Consider the following 19605-nt stretch of genomic DNA (forward strand, 5'->3'; position numbering starts at 1 on the left):
GATCTTGTAGCACCAGGACTTGGAACCTCCACTGCCAAGAATGGGAGTCTGACTTTTGAGACCAATGGGTCTTCAGATGCCATTGGAAACTTCTCATTCTCGATCTCCCGCCTGGAACCAGTTTTTCCCGAGAGTCAAGATGGTCCAGAAGACACTGCCACGACTTGGCTGAAGGTGGTAGTGGAGATAAGAGATGGGCGATGGACTGATCCAGTCTCCAAAGCCTGTCTTCAGACGGAAACACACTCCCTGTCTGGGTGTTAATGGACATACCCAGATAGTTTAAGACTTGAGTCGGAGTTAAGCAAGACTTATCTGCATTTACAAGGATCCCCAGATCCTTGCAAAGATTCAGAAGTCTTCTCAGATGATCCAGAGCTAGCTCCTTGGACGAGGCCAGGAGAAGCCAATCGTCCAATTATCTTAGCAGACGAATTCCATGTTTGTGCGCCCACGAAGATACGAGTTCGAAGATCTTCGTAAAGACCTGTGGGGCGGTCGAGAGGCCGAAGCACAGGACTTTGAACTCGAAGATTCGACCCTGAGCCAGGAAGCGTAGGAATTTCCGAGAAGTGCAATGGATTGGCACTTGGAAATAAGCATCTCTCAAGTCTACAGATGCCATGAACTCTCCTGGACGAACTGCTTGGGTCACGGAGGCCGCTGTCTCCATTTTGAATGTTGTCTGCTTCACAAACTGGTTCAGAGTTGAAAGATCTATCACTGGTCTCCAACCCCCCGAGGCTTTCTCTACCAGAAAGAGGCGACTGAAAAACCCCGGGGAAGAGTCGGAGACCTCTTGAATGGCGTCCTTTAGAAGCATGCTCTGTATCACCCGAGCTAGGGCTTGCTGTTTCCCTGGATCCCGAGGGACCTGGGAGGACACGATCGGGGGAGGAATTAGAGGAGGAGGAGAGTCTATAAAGGGAATGCGATATCCCCAACGAAGCGCCCTTATGGTCCATTGCATGATGGCCCCCATAGCTTTCTACCTCCTCCAACTCCCCTGCAGGCAACCCCCTACGCACTGCGAGGGGGGAGACGAGACCCTATTTTTGTCTAGGGTTCCTCCCTCTGCCTTTAGCCTTGGGAGAAGCAGACTTTCCTCTGCCCATAGGTTTGGGTGTAAAAGAGGGGCAGCTGAGGTTCTTGGCTGGCAGTGGAGTTGCGATTGTTGCCTTGGGTTGTGGAGTTGGCTGCTGTTGCATTGGACGAAATGAAGCAGCCTTTTGCATTGCAGTGTCCTGCGTCTCCTTCCTTCAAGTCTCTAGGGTAGAGGAGACTGCTTGTCATGAGAAGAGGAGAGGTTGTAGATCAGAGTTCCTCAAATCCGATTTCTCAGATTTACCAATGCTCCTATGCAGTCTGGAGACTGATTCCCTTCTTTTGAGAATCCAGTTGCCCCACATCGTTGCGGCTGTAGCCGTAAGAAAGTCCATTGTCTTGGCCCCAGCAGCCAAGACTTCCTGCAGGGACTGCATGGAATTCTGGTTTGAGAGGTCCTCATGACTTGCAAGGTAGCCCACTGTGCCAGACCATGTGTCAAACCAGGAAAGTGCCTCTAGAAGAGACATTGACGCTGCTTCCATTGCCGAGGCTTCTGCTGCGGTAAATGAGACTGCAAGGGAAGTCTCTCTCTCTGCAGAGCAGCCAGGTGTAAGCCTTGCTGTGAGGGAGTCTAGTGTCAGAGGAGAAGGATTAGCGTCTCTGACCTTGTAAAAGCGCCTTTGCCTCGAGAGTGGAAACTGCAGCAGTTTGTGGGATCCTTGAGATTTCAAGGAATTAGTTTCCCCCGAGACCGCCTGCGAGACCTTCCTCAGACGGCCTGCAGTGTGAATAGACCAGGGAAGTTCGATTCTGGTCTTAGGGTTTGGTGGAGGACGACATAGTCTGTCTAAACCTGGAGCGTCGGTATGACGAGAGGACAGGTGTAAATCTCCGAGACCTGAGATATTACACATCGTTCTTAGAGCCCTCAGATAGGCGGACTCTAAATCTTTTGATGGTTGTTCCTCCGAGGAATCCTCAGGTCGCGCTAATTCCTTGTGAGGGAGGGCGGTCGAAGCCCGAATGTCTGAAGGTAATGGCGAGGTAACATACTACATTGCCGACAATCCAGAGGAAGGCTAAGCACTGGTTGATGGCACCGCGTGCACAGGATCCTGCCTAGAAGTTGCAGGTTTAGGCGAAGGCGACCGAACTAACGGTACCGTCTCAATAAGAGAATGTGTTGATCGGCGGCCTGGCCTTTCTCCTCTGTTCTCAGCCGAAGAGGAGAAGGGCTGAACCCCTGTCTCTTCTTCCGAGGTTCTCGCGAAGCCCATATTTCGTAATTCATTAGAAAGTACGGGAATGGGTGCTGTTCTGTCTAAAAGGCGAGGGCGCGGTGAATAACCTCGCGCGGATATGTCCGGAGACTTGCGCGCTCGGAAGTTTGACGCACGGGAGTTCTCTGTCTCTGATGATACTAAGCGACGGCGAGAAGTGTTCCCTCTTGCTTCCCCAGTGCGAACTGAGCTCCTCGTGAATAGATGTGGAGGGGAATCACGCTCAGTGTTCTCTTTGCTTGGTTGCGCTCTGGGCACGATCAGATTTAACCTCGCCCCGACGGGAGCGCTTATTGTGCTTGAGAGAACTCTCTCGTGAAGAAGAGCGCGAACGTCTTGTAGAGCTCTTCTTCTTATAGCGCCTAGATGATTCCCCGCGAGAGGAAGACGATCGCGAAGCAGAGCGATAGCGCGAGGAAGCATTCCTCTTATGTTTGTGACGAGAGCGCTTATCACTTCTCGGCGAGACATTTCGTGACGAGATAGAACGAGAACGATGACGTCTCTTCCTATGTCGCCTCTCTCTCCGACGAGAACGTCTTGGCGAAGGAGAGCGAGCTCTCCTTTTCCTCTTCTCTCTCTCTCTCCTATCCTCTAAGGACAAAGACGAGGAGGACGAGGAGGAGGAGGAGGAGGTATCGTGATGATCACGCTTGCGACGTTGCTTCGTAGTAACGCAAGCGAAGGGCTTAGTAAGCTCCGCAGGAGCTGACGTTATTACCTCCGCTGACACTTCAGCGGCCGCTGATTGAGCCGACGGGATATCGGCGAGGTCTGGAACTCCCAAGGGTTCCAAAACAGAAGGGACCCGAGGTAAAACTGTGCCTGCGAGGAACTGGTTCCACACCCCAACCAAAGGAGAACCAGGAAGTCCAAGGGCAGGCCATACCGTTCGCACGTTATCTGGAAGAGAAGCGGTAATAGAATTATTTTCGATGACGGAAGAAACTATCCCACTAGTGGGGGGGGGGGCTTGACACTCCTACCCCGGGGAATGGGTGTTAAGTCAATGGTGCCGCTTTCCTTGACTTCCCCCCGGAGGAAGGAGGCAAAGAAGAGTCTGAAGGAAGAGATCGAGAGGCTGAAGGAAGAGGCCCGAGACTCCTTACCTTTCGACGGCGAACCTGGAGGTAATGAATCCTTCTTGGATTACTTCTTCCTCTTCATGAACTTATCCCACTGCGTAAGCAACCATTCCTTACATACTTGGCAGGGGGAGCCTTCTGCACACCTATGACCTCTGCATGAAGGGCGTAGGGAATGAGGGTCCAACTCCGGTGGTGACATAAATGTGCCACAAGATTTCGGGGGAATCCCGGGACACTTTCTCATATTAGAGGACATTACATCCAATTTAAAGAGTAAAAGAAAAAGTTAATGAAAAAAAAAATTAAAGAAAGGCTAGTCTGCCAGTCAAACAAAACCGGGAGCAGAGGTGTTACCACTGCAACGGCTAGAATTCGATTGAAGGTACTCTGTAGCTACCGGCCGGCAGTCCCCCACCCCTATCAGGGGGATAACTACCGGCCCGGTCGTTAACGACCTTGTTAAGGTTTTCTGCCGTATTTTCCAGCTTGCGCTAGAATATCTCCTATAGTAAAGAATGAGGGTTTGTATTTAGTGTAGGTACAAATAGTTTGTGATATTTTCCTAAAGGATACAAATTCAATCATGCCATTAATTTGCTCTTAATGATAGTTTCTAATTATTATTTTCTTGTTATAATAGGGATCCTTTATATTTTTCAAGATGATAAAACATACATCTAAAACTTATAACTTCATTTAGACAAACTACTGAATTAAATATGAATACAGTAAGCCCTCTACTTCCATTACCTTTAGTTTCATTATTTTGGAGGTTAGCCTATTTGTTGTCATACAGTTTTAAAAATTTATTGTACGTCTCTCGATAAAATGATGGATGTAAAGGTCAATTATGTTCTAGCAATAAACAAACATTCTTGAAAGAAATAAAATTATTCACCATCACTGAATAATAATGATAAATGTCAATAATCTCTCAAGATCAGTAATTCTTTACTTATCGATATAAAGTTTAAGGAATTTGTACATAAAATTTATGAAGAATTCCTAATATACTTTCATTATTGCCTCATATATAACATGGACTTCTAAGTTGTCCATTATCTAAACTACTAAATGTCCACTAGCAACCCCACTTTTATCACACTAATTCTTTTGCTTACTCTCACTGCGTATAAAAAGCTTGTAAGTTGGGGTGAAAAAGTTTACAAAAAAAAAAAAAAGGTAATAAGTTTATGTCCACTATCAACAGGTATTTTATCATACTGTCATTCTTTTTCTTACTCACTCCACATGTAAAAGGTTTGTATGTTGGGGCGAGTATGTTTACACTAAAGGTTAAATACTTGGTGAAAACAATTTTCTATCTGGTACAGCTTCAGGTCTGCATGCACTGTAATTTTCTTGATGTTCCTACTGCATATCACAAAATTTTAAAATGTATATTTTTTCCTAATTACAAACTAGTGTCTCTTAATAGGAGTATGCTTTAAGTAAAATTGGATACAATTGTTAAAACTTAACAACATGGTCATAGTTAGTAGGAGGGTAAAGTCCCTATGACTAAAATGGCTGGTTTACTTCCCCAGAAGTCAAAGCCCTTTGGTCCTGTACCGAAGCAAAAGTGATGACTCCTGTCAGGTTTTAGGCTAGGTAACTACCAGGGAATGGTAGACAGTCAAGGAAGACCCTATATCCATGTGAAGAATATGTTACAGGCGTTTGGTTTCAGTTCGTTTCATCAGAATAGATGTTTACCAGAATGTCAGACGGGCAAGCCCAAAGCCCCCTCTGGTACCCAAGCACAGCAGTTGACTCCCCATAAAACAACTAAAATCATGGCCCATAACTGGGATCGATCTGCCACCATGCAAATGCTAAGCAAAATGTTGTCATTGTACTAGCGAGGAGGCTAAATGTATGGTTATTATGACAAATGCGTTTGCATACATTGCACCACCCTCACCCTCGTCTGGTATGATGGGAGCGAGACTCGACGTAAAACTTTAAAAAATTTGCTAGATCAAGCAGGAAGAAAGAAGTAGATGGAACAGTAAATCTTACCTCTCATTCTAGATTTATGTTCTGATCACAATCAAGAGATTTTTCTTGTCTTGTGAAGGAGCTAAATATGATCTGTTGAGCAACTAACTGGTATCCAGGGACCTGTGGGTATACTCCCATAATTATAGAGAAGAGAAAGTTCTGTCATTACTAGACTTGTCTTTAAAAATTGAGCACCTGACACATTATTCCCGATTCCTTTCATCTCCTCCCCTGCAGGAAAAAGTCTTATTCCAGAAAGAAACTTGTTCTCAGCCCTTTTCTTGTTCTTTTTGTTGCTCTAGTAAGTCTTAATGTTCTCCCGAGACAGGAACATAAGCCATCCTGGTCCCCACTGGTTGCTTATTGTAAGGAAAAAATGAAGGAGGACTAAGTCATCAACAGTTGGGCGGTAAGATGTAGCTACAACATCTGAACCAAGGTGATAGAGATCTTCTATACTTCAGAATAACAAACTCGGGTAAAGTCAAGCAGTTTTCTACTTGCTTCATCAGAGCTAGGCTAGTAAAGGACAGTCTTGTGAATAAAAGTTTTATCAGCCGTCCACAAGGGCTCAAGAAGAATTGCTTTACCGACCTGCAAAATCATGATACGTTGCATGTGGCTATAGTTCTTCAGAACTCCACACGAGTCTTGTCAATTCACACAAAGAAGAGTCTAGACCAAAGTCCTAATATCAAACTTTTATCGAGGGCCGAGTGGTATATTTCAATGTGAAGATTGAGGAGCTTCTCAAATGATGAAAGATAGAGAACTGCAGATCTGAATACCATTTGGAGTGTGGCTGTTTGGGAACAATCAGGGTTATGCCAAGCCTCCATGTCGTCAACAGACCGTTGAATAATTGGTGAAATGGGAAAATGGGAAAAGAAAAGAAAAAGTCTAACATTCCCAAGGATGTTTGAAGGGGTACTTGAATACTGCAGACAGATTGGGACTGGAGAGCATACTACCTAAGAATAAGAATCTTAATCGACCCCTACATTGACTCTGTTGACAGAGCTTCTGCTCAAATAGTTCTCCTGCCCAGATGAACCTTGCAAACAACTTTACTGTTTTGTTAACTTCACATGAAGGCACCTGCTAACTAAGGGTCTGTGAAACAAGCTTTTTATTTGACATAGGTCACAAACTGAAACATTACCTTTCATCCATGCTAATGGGTGCTTTACAAAACACTCTCGAAAGCTTGCCAAGTTGCTACACTGCATGCATTACCAGATGGTCGAAAAGCAGGTGCGTTTTATCTAGGAATCATGTGACCAAGATGAATAGAATATTTAGTTGGGTGTCTCATCACTCTCAAATATGTTTGTAGATAACAAATTCCCCTAATGTGAATATTTCCTGCGATGAGGCTCATCACGCAGCTATCAGGGGAGAACATACCGTAATTGTTCAAACAAAACCAGAAGGTAAGGCAAGTGCTGCTACCAACTCGTATCGCTTCAGAGATACATTTACCAACAACTCAGGAATGAGTGCCAAAATTTTGGTAACCATAAACTAAGCCTTGAAAATCTCTGCCTTCGTTGGCAATGGGTGCTGTAGGTTCAATGAATCTTCCAACACTCTTTGAAGAAACTTTCCCTCCAATAACACAGTCGGCAAATGTAGTAGGGCAGTCCCCTATTGGGAAGGGATGCAGAAGCATTGGCTGGTCTCCACATGGCTCTCATGGTCTCCAAGGTTAAGGGGGACTCTTAGCCTTTGGAGAGTGGACGGGGGAGTGGCACCATGTAACGCATAGCAGCATAACTCGAGTACCAATCCTTGGTTGAAGGAGACCTTTTGCTGACAACCATGCAAGCACGACGTGGCATCTCAGTGCTTGTACTAGTGCCAAGATTGGACCTGTGAAATCACGTTTCAATCCCTATCGCACTAACAAGTTAAAAGATCTTGGCGTCTGGTAAAATCTCTTGGGGCAGTCACTGTCTTGAGTGTGAGATGATCTAGGACGTGGAACAGTCCTGGCACGTGAAAATGTCTAGCATTGAATGATTCCAGCATGTTGGAAGATTCAGTGCAGGGACAGAAGACAGGAGACAAGTATACCAGTTACTTGGTGTGACTAAAGTAATGGTCACCCAAAGAATGAGCATACGTTTTGATCGTGTAGTACTATACTGATGTTTATCTCGGTCAAGGGAAATTTCTCGTCACACTACTTCCCTCTCCAATATAAAAGAGAGAAATTGTCCATGAAAGGAGAAAGCAGGGTGGTGCCCTTTATCCCCACTGGCAATGTTAACGCTCAGCTTCGTACAAGAGCTGTGCATACCAATGTTTCTTTCTGCTATGGGGCAACTCTCAGCACTTTCTTCTCTTGGTACACACCAAGCACACGTAAAAGCTGTGTGAACACCCTTAATGAGTATCCAGATGCCTCCCTAATGCTGTGTACCGATGTTTCTTCTCGCTATGGGAGAACACTTGGCAATCGCTCAAAAACAGACGATCTAGGTACCACACTTTTTCTTACAGAGGCAGAGGTAGGAGTGCACGAACCCCATAGATCTGTCTTCTCAGATGACTACTATTACTTGTTGTTCTTTAGAAGTAGCAGCAAAGCTATTCACTAAAAATGAGGCAGAGGAGGAACCTGGGTTGTAAAAGCCTATAACACATTAACAAGGGAAATAACCACAAGTACTCTAAAGACATCATAACCAGGTGATACATCTTGTGTGTCTTTTCCAGGATCAGGAAAACTGAAGGTCCCTCCTTTTCACACACTGCACTGTGGCACCAAAAGCTTCATCCTACAATGAAGCACATCAATATTTAAGGAATCCTGACCTCCTTAGGATTACATTATTGTTGTCGACAAAGAGCCACGCTAGTGAGAAAGTAAACAGCAAATAGAAAAGCTATCAAACAGAAACAATAATGCAGATATCAGCAGGTTTACACAGAAATGTGTCATGCAGCATCGATTATAAGGGAAATTACTGCAAATCATCTTTGCTTCAAAACATTCTTTACACACTACATCTGCAAACACATTTAACAAAGGAAAGAGCAAATGATTAAAACAGGACATTGGAAGTATGTCAATACTATCCAGCAGCTGAAAACAAAGTGGGAGCTCAGTGGCCTGTCAGGTGAGCACGGCTTACCTGCCACCCTCCAGCTAACTACCGCCACCTCGTTGATTTAAAATCTGTATCCAAGTTCGCTGAAAGGATGAAGGTGCGTATTCTTGTAGAAAAAAAGTATATCTATCTACATTTAATTTCATTTTCTACTTCATGTTATTAACAATGCACAAATTCTATGGACAAACATTTACTTTGTAATCAAATATATAAAATACACAGAAATTTGCTTGAATGTTCTGTATGTATCGTATAAAAATCCTTATTGGAACCATACATTAGTTTAATATCCGTTGATGAAGAGATCGCGAAGAATCTTGCTTTAAGAATATTCAACTGTAGAACACCTGAAAGAGAAAAAAATTGAAATGAAAAATTCCTTAAACAAATTTTCTGAAATGTAATGCTTTACTTTTTTGAAAATAAAATAAAAGGAAATCCCAACATGAACTGAGTTTGAGAGAGAGTCATTATTAACAATTACAAGTTTGGGTTCATGCCATAAAAGCAGATACATTTCACATATATGTAATCTTTGTAATGAATTAACAACAGAAGGAGCACTAGGAAAATGTGAGAGGTTACTGCATATGTTAGTATATCTTACCAAATAAAATGACTAGCAATGACATTATAACTGTCTAAGTAAGCAGAGCCAGAACCGCAAAGATTAATTTTACAACTTCTGGTACAGCATCATTACACAAGGTCTAGAGTGAAGAATATTTTGAGATAAATGTTAATGTCAAAAGATCAACACTAAACCCTTCATTGTTTAATATAGCAATGGATGAAGCTACATAAGGATCACCAAGAGCTGCTGTTCCCAGATGATCTGGCATCCATCTGGCTATGCTATTATTATTATTATTACTAGCTAAGCTATAACCACAGCTGGAAGAACAGGATGCTGTAAGCCTGAGGGCTCCAACAGGGAAAAATAACCCACTGACAAAAGGAAATTAACAAAAAATAATTAGAATACTTTTCAAGATTATTTTGTACACTGTGGCGTGAACAGGCAAAACCTGTTGAGTGGAAGCTATGATTGTTGGTGAAAATGCCCAAAAAGTGATCTGACTGAATGGGCACCAAATGTTAAAAACAAAACATATAGATAGGAAAAATATAACAAATTTGGAAATAATTTGTATTTTTCCTAACATACAAACCTGGAGCTATTTATAGGGTATTACTTTCGGCAACGCTGAAAACCAGCCAAGACAATTTTAGCGAGGGATAATTACCCCATCCGCTAGTTAGCGGGAGGGGGTTGGGGTAGACTAGCTACCCCGCTCACTAACACCTGTCGGTTGAGTAACCACTTTTGCTTTCTGGCAGGACTTCTAGGGGGACAGGGTGGTGGCCCAATTTGTATAAATAGCTCCAGGTTTGTATGTTAGGAAAAATACAAATTATTTCCAAATTTGTTATGTTCCGACACAGATACAAACCTTCCGCTATTTATAGGGTGACTTACTCTTAGAAGGGAGGAAGTTCTACCAACTAGCTTTGGTCATGACCCGGGGTTCCTTCTAATTGATCTTTGATCTAATTAGTAGGAACCCTATCCTCGCTAAAATCAAAGTAGTTACAAGGTAACTCATTGATAGCGGCCTGCAGAAGCTTGTGTGAGAGAGACTCGTGGCTTGTCTTTACGTAGGAACTCGAGGATAAGGATGAGTTCTAAGACATATCCAAAACCCTCCCTCATGAGGTATTGGTGACGTAAAAAAGTATTTATTCATACTCAGGATGCACAAGGGAAATGAATCTTACCTGCAGAGGGGTGAGGTCAGCTATGCTTCGGTCTTGCGGAGCTGTTTCCCCAGGGGGGGAGAAGGAGAAAGAAAGAAGGGAGCCAGACATTCTTTTCATTCACCCCAGACTAACCCGGGTAACCTCAGCCCTCAACCCTCTGCTACTTGTCCATCAAGGAGCCTGAGGCATTAGATCACTTGTTGTGCGGTCACCACAGGACCAACGGAGAAGGTTTCCATGCTCCTGTGGGTTACGTCTTTCAGGTAGTGGGCTGTGAAGGTCGTCTGGCGCTTCCACACGCCCGCTTGCAATACCTGTACCACATAAAATTTCTTCTTGAACGCCAGAGACGTTGCAATGCCTCTGACGTCATGAGCTCTGGGTCGTTGGACAGAGGAGGATCTGGGTATAGAGCGTATTCGATTACTTTCCTTATCCAGGAGGAAATAGTATTCCTCGTGACCCTCCTCTTGACCTTCCCCGTGCTGACAAAAAGTGCTCGTACACGGGGGCGAGCTTTTGCTGTTCTTCTTAAGTAACACCTCAGACTCCTTACTGGACATAGTAACAGTTGGTCTGGATCTTCGCTTAGAGAAAAAAACTCTCTATCCGAAATGGGCCGAACCTGGAGTCCGGCACACCCGGATTTTGAGTCTTAGCTACAAACTCAGGGACGTAGTTGAAGATTACTTCCCCCCATCTCCTAGAGTGGGAGACAACAGCAGATAGACCATGAAGTTCGCCAACTCTCTTGGCCGAAGCCAGAGCGAGCAGGAACACCGTCTTCCACGTGAGGTGGCGATCGGAGGCCAGGCGTAGTGGTTCATAGGGGAAGCCCTTCAGAGACCTGACGACCCGAACCACGTTCCAAGGAGGAGGTCTTACTCTGCCTGGGGACAAGTAAGCTCGTAACTGCGTATGAGCAAAGAAAGTTCCGAGGAGGAAATATCGACTCCTTCCAGTCTAAAGGCGAGACTCAAGGCTGAGCGGTAGCCTTTGACTGCCGAGACCGAGAGAAGCATTTCTTCCCGAAGGTATACAAGAAACTCCGCTATAGTTGGAACAGAGGCATCGAGGGGAGAGATACCCCTTCCACGACACCAACCACAGAAAACTGACCACTTCGCCTGGTAGACTGCCTCTGTGGATCTCCTCAGGTGTCCAGCCATTCTTTTCGCAACCGGTTGCAAAAAGCCTCTATGTGTGAGGAGGTGCTGGATAGTCTCCAGGCGTGAAGTCAAAGCGTAGCTACAGCTTTGTGGAAGATGTTGGCATGTGGTTGTTTGAGGAGGTCTTGTTGTGGAGGAAGCTCCCTCGGGATCTCCATGAGGAGATGCAGAAGGTCCAGGAACCATTCTGCGTGATGCCATAGCAGAGCTATGAGGGTCATTTGCAAGTTGTTGCTTGCTCGTACCTGTTGAGGACTTTTCTCTCATCAGACAGAACGGGGGAAATGCATAAGCGTCCAGGTTTATCCACCATTGTTGGAAAGCATCTTGCCAAGAGTTTGGGGTTCCAGGACTGGGGAGCAGTACAACGGGAGCCTGAAATTCAGGGCCGTTGCGAACAGATCCACAGTCGGGGAACCCCACAAAGTCAGGACTTTGTTGGCTATCAGAGGATTCAAAGACCACTCGGTGCCAACAATCTGAGTCGCTCTGCTCAGCTTGTCTGCTAGCACATTCCGCTTGCCCAGAATGAAGCGAGCTGATAGAGTCGCAGAGTTGTCCTCTGCCCATCTACTGCAAGATGGCACAGCAGCTGCGAAAAGGTATCGCCCTGTTTGCATAGATAAGCTACTACCGTGGTGTTGTCGCTCACCAACACCATGGAGTGCCTCGCCAGGACCTGGTGGAACTTTTTGAGGGCCAGAAAGGCTGCCCTATCTCCAAGAGATTTATGTGCTAGTACCTTTCTGATTCGGACCATTGGCCGGAGATGTAATGGTGCAGCACGTGAGCCCCCCACCCTCCTTTTGATGCATCCGAAAAAAGCATCAATTCCGGGGGAGAGACGAGAAGATCGTCCCCCTTTACAGAGGTTCGGTTCCGCCAGCCACCACTTGAGGTCCGACTGTTCCTCTAGCCCTATGCGGACTAGGTGATCCCGGGAATCGGAGTGTTGGTTTCTCTGGGATTTTAGTCGCCACTGGAGGGATCTCATCCTGAGGCGACTGTTGGGACCAGTAGGGTCACGGAAGAGGTGACCGAGAAGGCGAAGCCAATACTGCGCCGGGAGCTCTTCCCGACTGAGGAAAACCTGTGCTATCTCCCTCAGTCTCTGGATCCTTTCATCTGATGGAAATGCTTTGTGCCTTAGGGTGTTTAATTGCATGCCAATGTATACCAGTTCTTGAGAGGGGAGCAGTTGAGATCCCCAGATCCTGGCAAAACCTTAGAAGCTCGTCTCGGTGGCGGAGAAGGGCCGTCTCCGAGTCTGCCAGAATCAGCCAGTCGTCCAAGTATCTTAGGAGAAGGATGCAGACTCTGTGAGCCCAAGATGATACTAGGGCGAATACTCTCGTGAATACCTAGGGTGCTGTGGAAAGACCGAAACTACCCTGAACTGGTAATGCTTACGACTGAACATGAATCTCAGATACTTCCTGGAAGACGGGTGAATTGGGATCCGGAAGTATGCATCCTTCAGATCTAGAGTGCACATGAAGTCCTGGGGTCTTATCGCTTGTCTGACTGTGTCGGCCGTCTCCATCCTGAAAGGTGTCTGTTCGACAAACCTGTTCAGGGCCGAGAGGTCGATGACTGGTCTCCAGCCTCCAGACGCCTTTTTCAAAAGAAAGAGTCGACTGTAGAAGCCTGGGGACCCGTCGAGGACCTCCTGTGCGGATCCCTTCGCACAGGAGTTCGATGGAATTGGCACTCGAGTCAGTGGAGGGAGAGAGAGTGTGAACGGGATACGATACCCTGAAGGAATCACCTCGACCGTACAGGGTTCGGCCCCGTGGTGAAGCCACCTCTGCCAGCGGCTTTGCAGGCATCCCGCCACAGGTGGGCAAATGGGAGGATTGCCTGTCTTATTGAGACTGGCCTCGGCCAGATCCCTTCTTACCCTTTCCTCCATAAAAGGACTTTTTGCTGTGAAAGGCCTGCTTTGCACCCATTTTACCCTGCTGTTTTCGGCAGCGGGTTTTGCTGTGCTTTCCGCTGTGGCTGAGAGGGGTAAGGTCTAGCCGTTACGACCTTTTGGATGAGGGAGTCCTGACTGGACTTCCTCCACCTCTCTGCCACCCGCTCGACATCCTCGAGATGGAACAAAGAATTGCCCTCGAAAGGAGCATTTCTCAGTCTCGCTACTTCGGCCTGAGGGAGCTGTCTATGGAACTTGCCTATGACGGCATCTCTCCTCTTCAGGATAGTGTTGGCCCAAAGGTTCACTACCTGATGGGAGAGGAACTCTATGGCCCGAGTGCCAGACAATAGGAAAGTCTCCAAAGACTTCCTGGAGGACTCCCAAGACAGGGCCTTAGACCGCATCATTTGTCTTAAGGATCCTAACCAGAAATCTAGCCACGAAGTACCCTACATGGCGTACTTCACCGCCTTCTCCTGGTTTAGGATTTCAGAGGCCGAAAAGGAGACGAAGTCCCGTAAGTTTCTCGAAGGGGGTGGCCTTCAAGAGTGCCTCTATAGAGTGGTCGAGAGGCAACGTTGGAAGAGATTCCCCGAGGATCTCGTACCTCCTCTGAAACACATACGGAGGAGGTAGGAGCTTGGAGGGCGAGTTGGAGCGGAGAGAAGAGGTGGACCCGTTTGCCTGGGACACTGCCTTCTGTTTGGCACTCTTCAATCCCTTTGACCAGGGCAAAGCTGCACTGGTCCTATTAGGCTTCTGAGTGCCGTAGAACTGGTTGAGGACCGTTTCTTTTCCATCTAGAGGGGCTGCCGATGGATCTGGAAGCCCATTGATGGAACGGATGAGGCTAGGACCTGCCAGAAGGCGTGTTCCGACTCCTTCCTCTCATCCTCTGTAAGCTTAGGGCTAGCGGCTGCTGACAGACCGTCGTCCTCGAGATCGCTCTGCCCTTCCACGTCCGAGCTCTCGTCCATAGGAGCCCGGAGTGAGTCGAAGTCGTCAACTGGATAGACTGGGGATAGGTAGACTGCTGAGGTTGTGCTCGCTTCCGGCTGCCTGGGAGGCAGTGAGGAAGGAAGCCTGGCCGAGGATTTGGGGATGGTGAACAAATCCTTCGGTTCCCTCCCACAAGGCCGGAGGTCCTCTGTCCCCAAGGGGCTAGAGGACTCCGTTGGCTTACAGGTGGAATGTAAGTCCGTTGCCGTACGGGGCGAGTCCCGTCCGGTCGCAGGTCGTGCCTACTTAGACACTATCTCGACCGATAAAGGACGGAAGGAGTGTCCATAGGAAGTAACCCTATCCTCCTTGGGGGGCAAAGGACAAATGCTTTTCCTTTTCCCCTTTGGCCTGGCCTGTGGTGTCTTGAACTGCAGTGGGCTACCCTGAGGTTCATGCCTAATCTCCTCCAGAGGTCTTTTGCGAGGGGATGACCGTCTCCCCTTGCCACAAGGACCCTCTTGTGCGGGATCTCCCGAACTCCTAGGATCGGAGGGAGGAGAGGACCCTGGGAAGAGAGGCGGTGATAAGGGGATCCTAGGTGGGTCACCTAAGGACAGGGAGCTGGGAACGTTTCCTTTCATGGCTTGGCGCATTACATTAAATAAGGTGCTAAGCCACGGGGGGTCACGGGCTCCTGAGGAACTAAGGGGGAGGTCCTTAGGAAAGAACTGCTCCCTGGGTTTAGGAACCTGGGAAGGTTTCCTAACCCTCTTGTCTGATGGAGGCTTCCCTACAGGCAAGATCGCCACAGGCCTACCCTTAGGGATAGGGTCTGGGCTCGGTCGCACAGGCGAATGTTGTCTCTCTTGACGCCTAAGGGGCTTAAGAAACTGACTGAGCACCAAGATGGTCTTGCGCTCTTGCGCCGAACTGTTGGTAGGCGGAAGGGTGCTCGTGCGCGCACCCTTCCCGATTGCGCGCACCTTTTTCGCGCTCGTGGCGTGCATGAGGTTGTTCGCGCGCATGGAAAGCAACAGGATGTTCACACATATGGCGCGCCATAGGATGAACCCGCGCGCCATGTTCGCCATTTTGTTTGCACGCGCCAAGACGGTCGTGCGCGCCAATTCGGTCGTGCGCGCCAATTTGGCCATGCGCACAAACTTGGTCGTGCGCGCGAGAGCTCTCAGGTTGGTGGGAGAACTCACTGCTATGCTCACCCGAAGGTTCACAATAGCTTGTATTGTGTGAGCGCGAACGATCAACACAACGAGAGTTCGAAAACTCTGTCATAAAAAGAATGACTCTGGTCACGAGAACCTGAAAGTTCAGCGTGAACTGTGTTGCGCGAACCCGAAGGATCAACGCAACGAGAAACCGAAGTTTCTCTGTCACGATACACCGAAGTGTTAGCACGACTAAAGTTACTAGAGCCCAAGAGTTCAGCGTAACTCAGGTTACGAGACCCCGAAGGGTCAACGTAACGAGGAACTGAGGTTCCTGTCACGAGATCCCGAAGGATTAACGTGACCGACGGTACGAGAACTTGCTTACGCGCAAACCTCTCCCACTGGGAGGCAGTTAATTCCATGTACATTACAGACAGTAAGTGAAACTTGTGGGGAAATTTATTACACAATGATGCTTATCACTAACAGACATTTTCCCATCATAGTGTATATTTTAATGCAACTCTTAGATTCTCTAAAACTTCTTACTGGATATATAGCACTTCTCCAGTTCCTGTGCTTGTGTTGGGTTTTGAGTGCATAATAATTCATTAAATTGCAAAAGTACACTTCCTTCAGAACCATCCATCTTTACATAAAAAATTGTATGGCACTGACAGCTATAGAAAAAATAGCACTAATAAGAAAGGGTAATTGTAATAATTTTAGTAAACAACGTCTTTCAGGCATAACAGTTTTAAAGTCAACAAATGCTCATTTTTCTTTGGCCCGCAGCCCCATTAAAATGTTATTTTTATTAATAAAATAAATTTTTGAATATACTTACCCGATAATCATGTAGCTGTCAACTCCGTTGCCCGACAGAATTCTATGGAGGGATACGCCAGCTATCACAATACTAGAAGGGGGTGTACTTACCAGCGCCACCTGTGGCCAGGTACTCAATCATTTGTTGTTGACACCTCCTCAATTATTCCTCGGTCCACTGGTTCTCTCTGGGGAGGAAAGGGAGGGTCGATTAAATCATGATTATCGGGTAAGTATATTCAAAAATTTATTTTATTAATAAAAATAACATTTTTCAATATTAAACTTACCCGATAATCATGTAGCTGATTCACACCCAGGGAGGTGGGTGAAAACCAGTGTACATGATTAAAGGATAGCTAAGTATCCCAAATTTCATATAACAGTTATCTCAAATAACAATGAAATAATAAGTACCTGGTAAGGAAGTCGAATAGAACCGTTACTCTGCCTTTTATTTAAAGTTCGTCTTCCTTACTGAGCGCAGCGTTCCTCTTGGAGGCTGAATCAACCCAAAGGTGCCAAAGTACAAGGGGTTGCAACCCTACTAAAGGACCTCTACCAAACCTTTAACCCAGGCGCTTCTCAAGAATGAATAGACCACCCGCCAAACCCAAGGATGCGGAAGGCTTCTTAGCCTACCGTAACAACCATAAAAACAACAATAAAAGTATTCAAGAGAAAGGTTAAAAAGGTTATGGGATTAAGGGAATGTAGTGGCTGAGCCCTCACCTACTACTGCACTCGCTGCTACGAATGGTCCCAGGGTGTAGCAGTTCTCGTAAAGAGACTGGACATCTTTCAGATAAAATGATGCAAACACTGACTTGCTCCTCCAATAGGTTGCATCCATAATGCTCTGCAGAGAACGGTTTTTATTAAAGGCCAACGAAGTAGCTACAGCTCTTACTTCGTGGGTCCTTACCTTCAGCAATGCAAGGTCTTCCTCCTTTAAGTGAGAATGTGCTTCTCTGATCAGAAGCCTTATATAGTACGAAAGCCCATTCTTGGACATGGGTCTCGAGGGTTTCTTGATGGCACACCATAAGGCTTCTGAATGTCCTCGAATAGGTTTAGACCTCTTCAGATAATATTTGAGAGCTCTGACAGGGCAAAGAACTCTCTCTAGTTCGTTACCTACCATGTTGGAGAGGCTAGGTATTTCGAACGATCTAGGCCAAGGACGTGAAGGAAGCTCGTTCTTTGCTAGGAATCCAAGCTGAAAAGAACATGTAGCTGATTCGGTTGTGAAACCAATGTTCTTGCTGAAGGCATGAACCTCACTGACTCTCTTAGCTGTTGCAAGGCAAACGAGAAAAGCAGTCTTGAGGGTAAGATCCTTGAAGGAAGCTGACTGGAGAGGTTCGAACCTAGATGTCATAAGGAACCTTAAGACTACGTCTAGATTCCAGCCTGGAGTGGAAAGACGACGTTCTTTAGACGTCTCAAAAGACTTGAGAATGTCTTGAAGGTCCTTGTTGGAAGACAGGTCCAAACCCCTGTGGCGGAGGACTGAGGCCAACATGCTCCTATACCCTTTAATCGTAGATGTTGAAAGGGATCTCTCATTCCTAAGATGAAGAAGGAAGTCAGCTATTTGGATCACAGAGGTATTGGTAGAGGATATTGAATTGGCTCTACACCAGCTTCGGAAGACCTCCCACTTAGACTGGTAGACTCTACGAGTGGAAATTCTTCTAGCTCTGGCAATCGCACTGGCTGCCTCCTTCGAAAAGCCTCTAGCTCTAGCGAATCTTTCGACAGTCTGAAGGCAGTCAGTCGAAGAGCGTGGAGGTTTGAGTTGAATTGAATTGAATATGGGATTTAGGCATTAAGCCAAGCACTGGGGCATCAAAGGCCATTCAGCGCTATATAACGAAAATCATTCAATCATATCTGTACACTCACACCATTTAGTATCATTTTAACCTTTAATACAAATCGTAACACTTTCATACAATAAAATCTAGATGTGAAATAAATAGGGATTAAAAGGGTAAAATAAATAAATAAATTAATAAAATCAATCATAGCTCGTAATATAACCCAATACTTTGTATAAATTTTCTCAAGTTCAGGGTATTACAGTTTTCCCCCAGTATATCTCTTAACGGTTTGTCCTGGAGTAAATGTGTCCTCCTCTGGAGATTAAAAACAGGACAATCGACTAAAATATGTTTAACATCCATTGTCACTTGACAGGTATTACAAAGAGGGGCCTGTCTCCCTTCCCCACTCTTCATTAAATAATTGTGCGTTGCATGTGTATGGCCAATACGCAGCCTAGTTAAAATAATGGTATCCCTTCTACTTGTAGAATTACAACATGACCATTTATCCACCAATGGGTGGATTTGTTTCAATTTTGTATTGGTGGTCAGTTCAGACCATCGAGCTTGCCACTTATTTTTACAGTAAAGATGAATCTCACTTTTAAGATCTTTGTAAGGAATACTCAAGGGGGATGGATTACTTAGCCCTGAAGCTTCCTTTGCTGCCTTATCAACTTGTTCATTCCCATCCACCCCAACATGGGCAGGGACCCAACAGAAGTGAACACTGATACTCTTCCTAGATTGCAGAAGTACTAACCAGTCCTGCACCTCTTGTACTAGATGATGGCCTGGCATAATTTGTTTTAATGAGAGTAAAACACTATTGGAATCCGTAAAAATTGTATAAAAACTATTTTGGTTGCCATTTTTAAAAATATGTTGGACTGCGAGAATTATTGCGTACAGCTCAGCAGTAAAAATTGAACAAGAGTATGGGAGTTTCCTTCTAATAACAATATCCCCCATCACAGCTGCACTTCCAACTCCTGCAGCCGATTTGGAGCCATCTGTAAAAACATGTTTCCCATGATGTTGAGCAGCATGATTTAAAAACTCACTTTTCATTACCCTACTAGGTAAGGTATTTTTCCCTCCTGCCGTAAAACATACTTTAACAGGTGGATTACACCAAGGAGGAGACTTGGGATATCCTACCTCTGCTATCTGTGCTGTTAACAAGCCTACTTCTCTAGCATCATTTTTCAGCTGTACTTCCAAAGGCTTAGGCACTCTAGATCTGTTAGGAGCCCGATCTAAAGGCGCCCTAACATATTTACAGTTAGGATTGTTTCTCACAGCAAGGGACCTAGCTAAAAACCTCAAACTCAACTCCACTCTGCGAATGGAAAGGGGAGGTATGCCAGAATCAACATAGAGACTGTCAATGGGAGATGTTCTGTAAGCACCTGTGCAGATGCGAAGCCCAGCATTGTGAACAATAT

The 19605-nt window shown here is 45.9% G+C and overlaps 1 protein-coding gene across 3 annotated transcripts in view; it reads right to left on the reverse strand.

Moving 5' to 3' along the window:
- The window catches only part of LOC137614724 (uncharacterized), a 115785-nt gene that overhangs the window by 13790 nt on the left and 82390 nt on the right, over positions 1–19605 (reverse strand). For all 3 annotated transcript variants that reach the window (XR_011039139.1, XR_011039138.1, XM_068344398.1), the window contains one exon: positions 8816–8885. Coding sequence is in view for 1 of the 3 variants with exons in the window: in XM_068344398.1 (XP_068200499.1) it covers positions 8861–8885 (25 nt within the window). In the remaining 2 variants the exon portion in view is untranslated. The remainder of the gene's footprint in view (positions 1–8815; positions 8886–19605) is intronic.

This window comes from Palaemon carinicauda, chromosome 21 (genome assembly GCF_036898095.1).
Source record: "Palaemon carinicauda isolate YSFRI2023 chromosome 21, ASM3689809v2, whole genome shotgun sequence".
NCBI classification, from domain to species: Eukaryota; Metazoa; Arthropoda; class Malacostraca; order Decapoda; family Palaemonidae; genus Palaemon; species Palaemon carinicauda.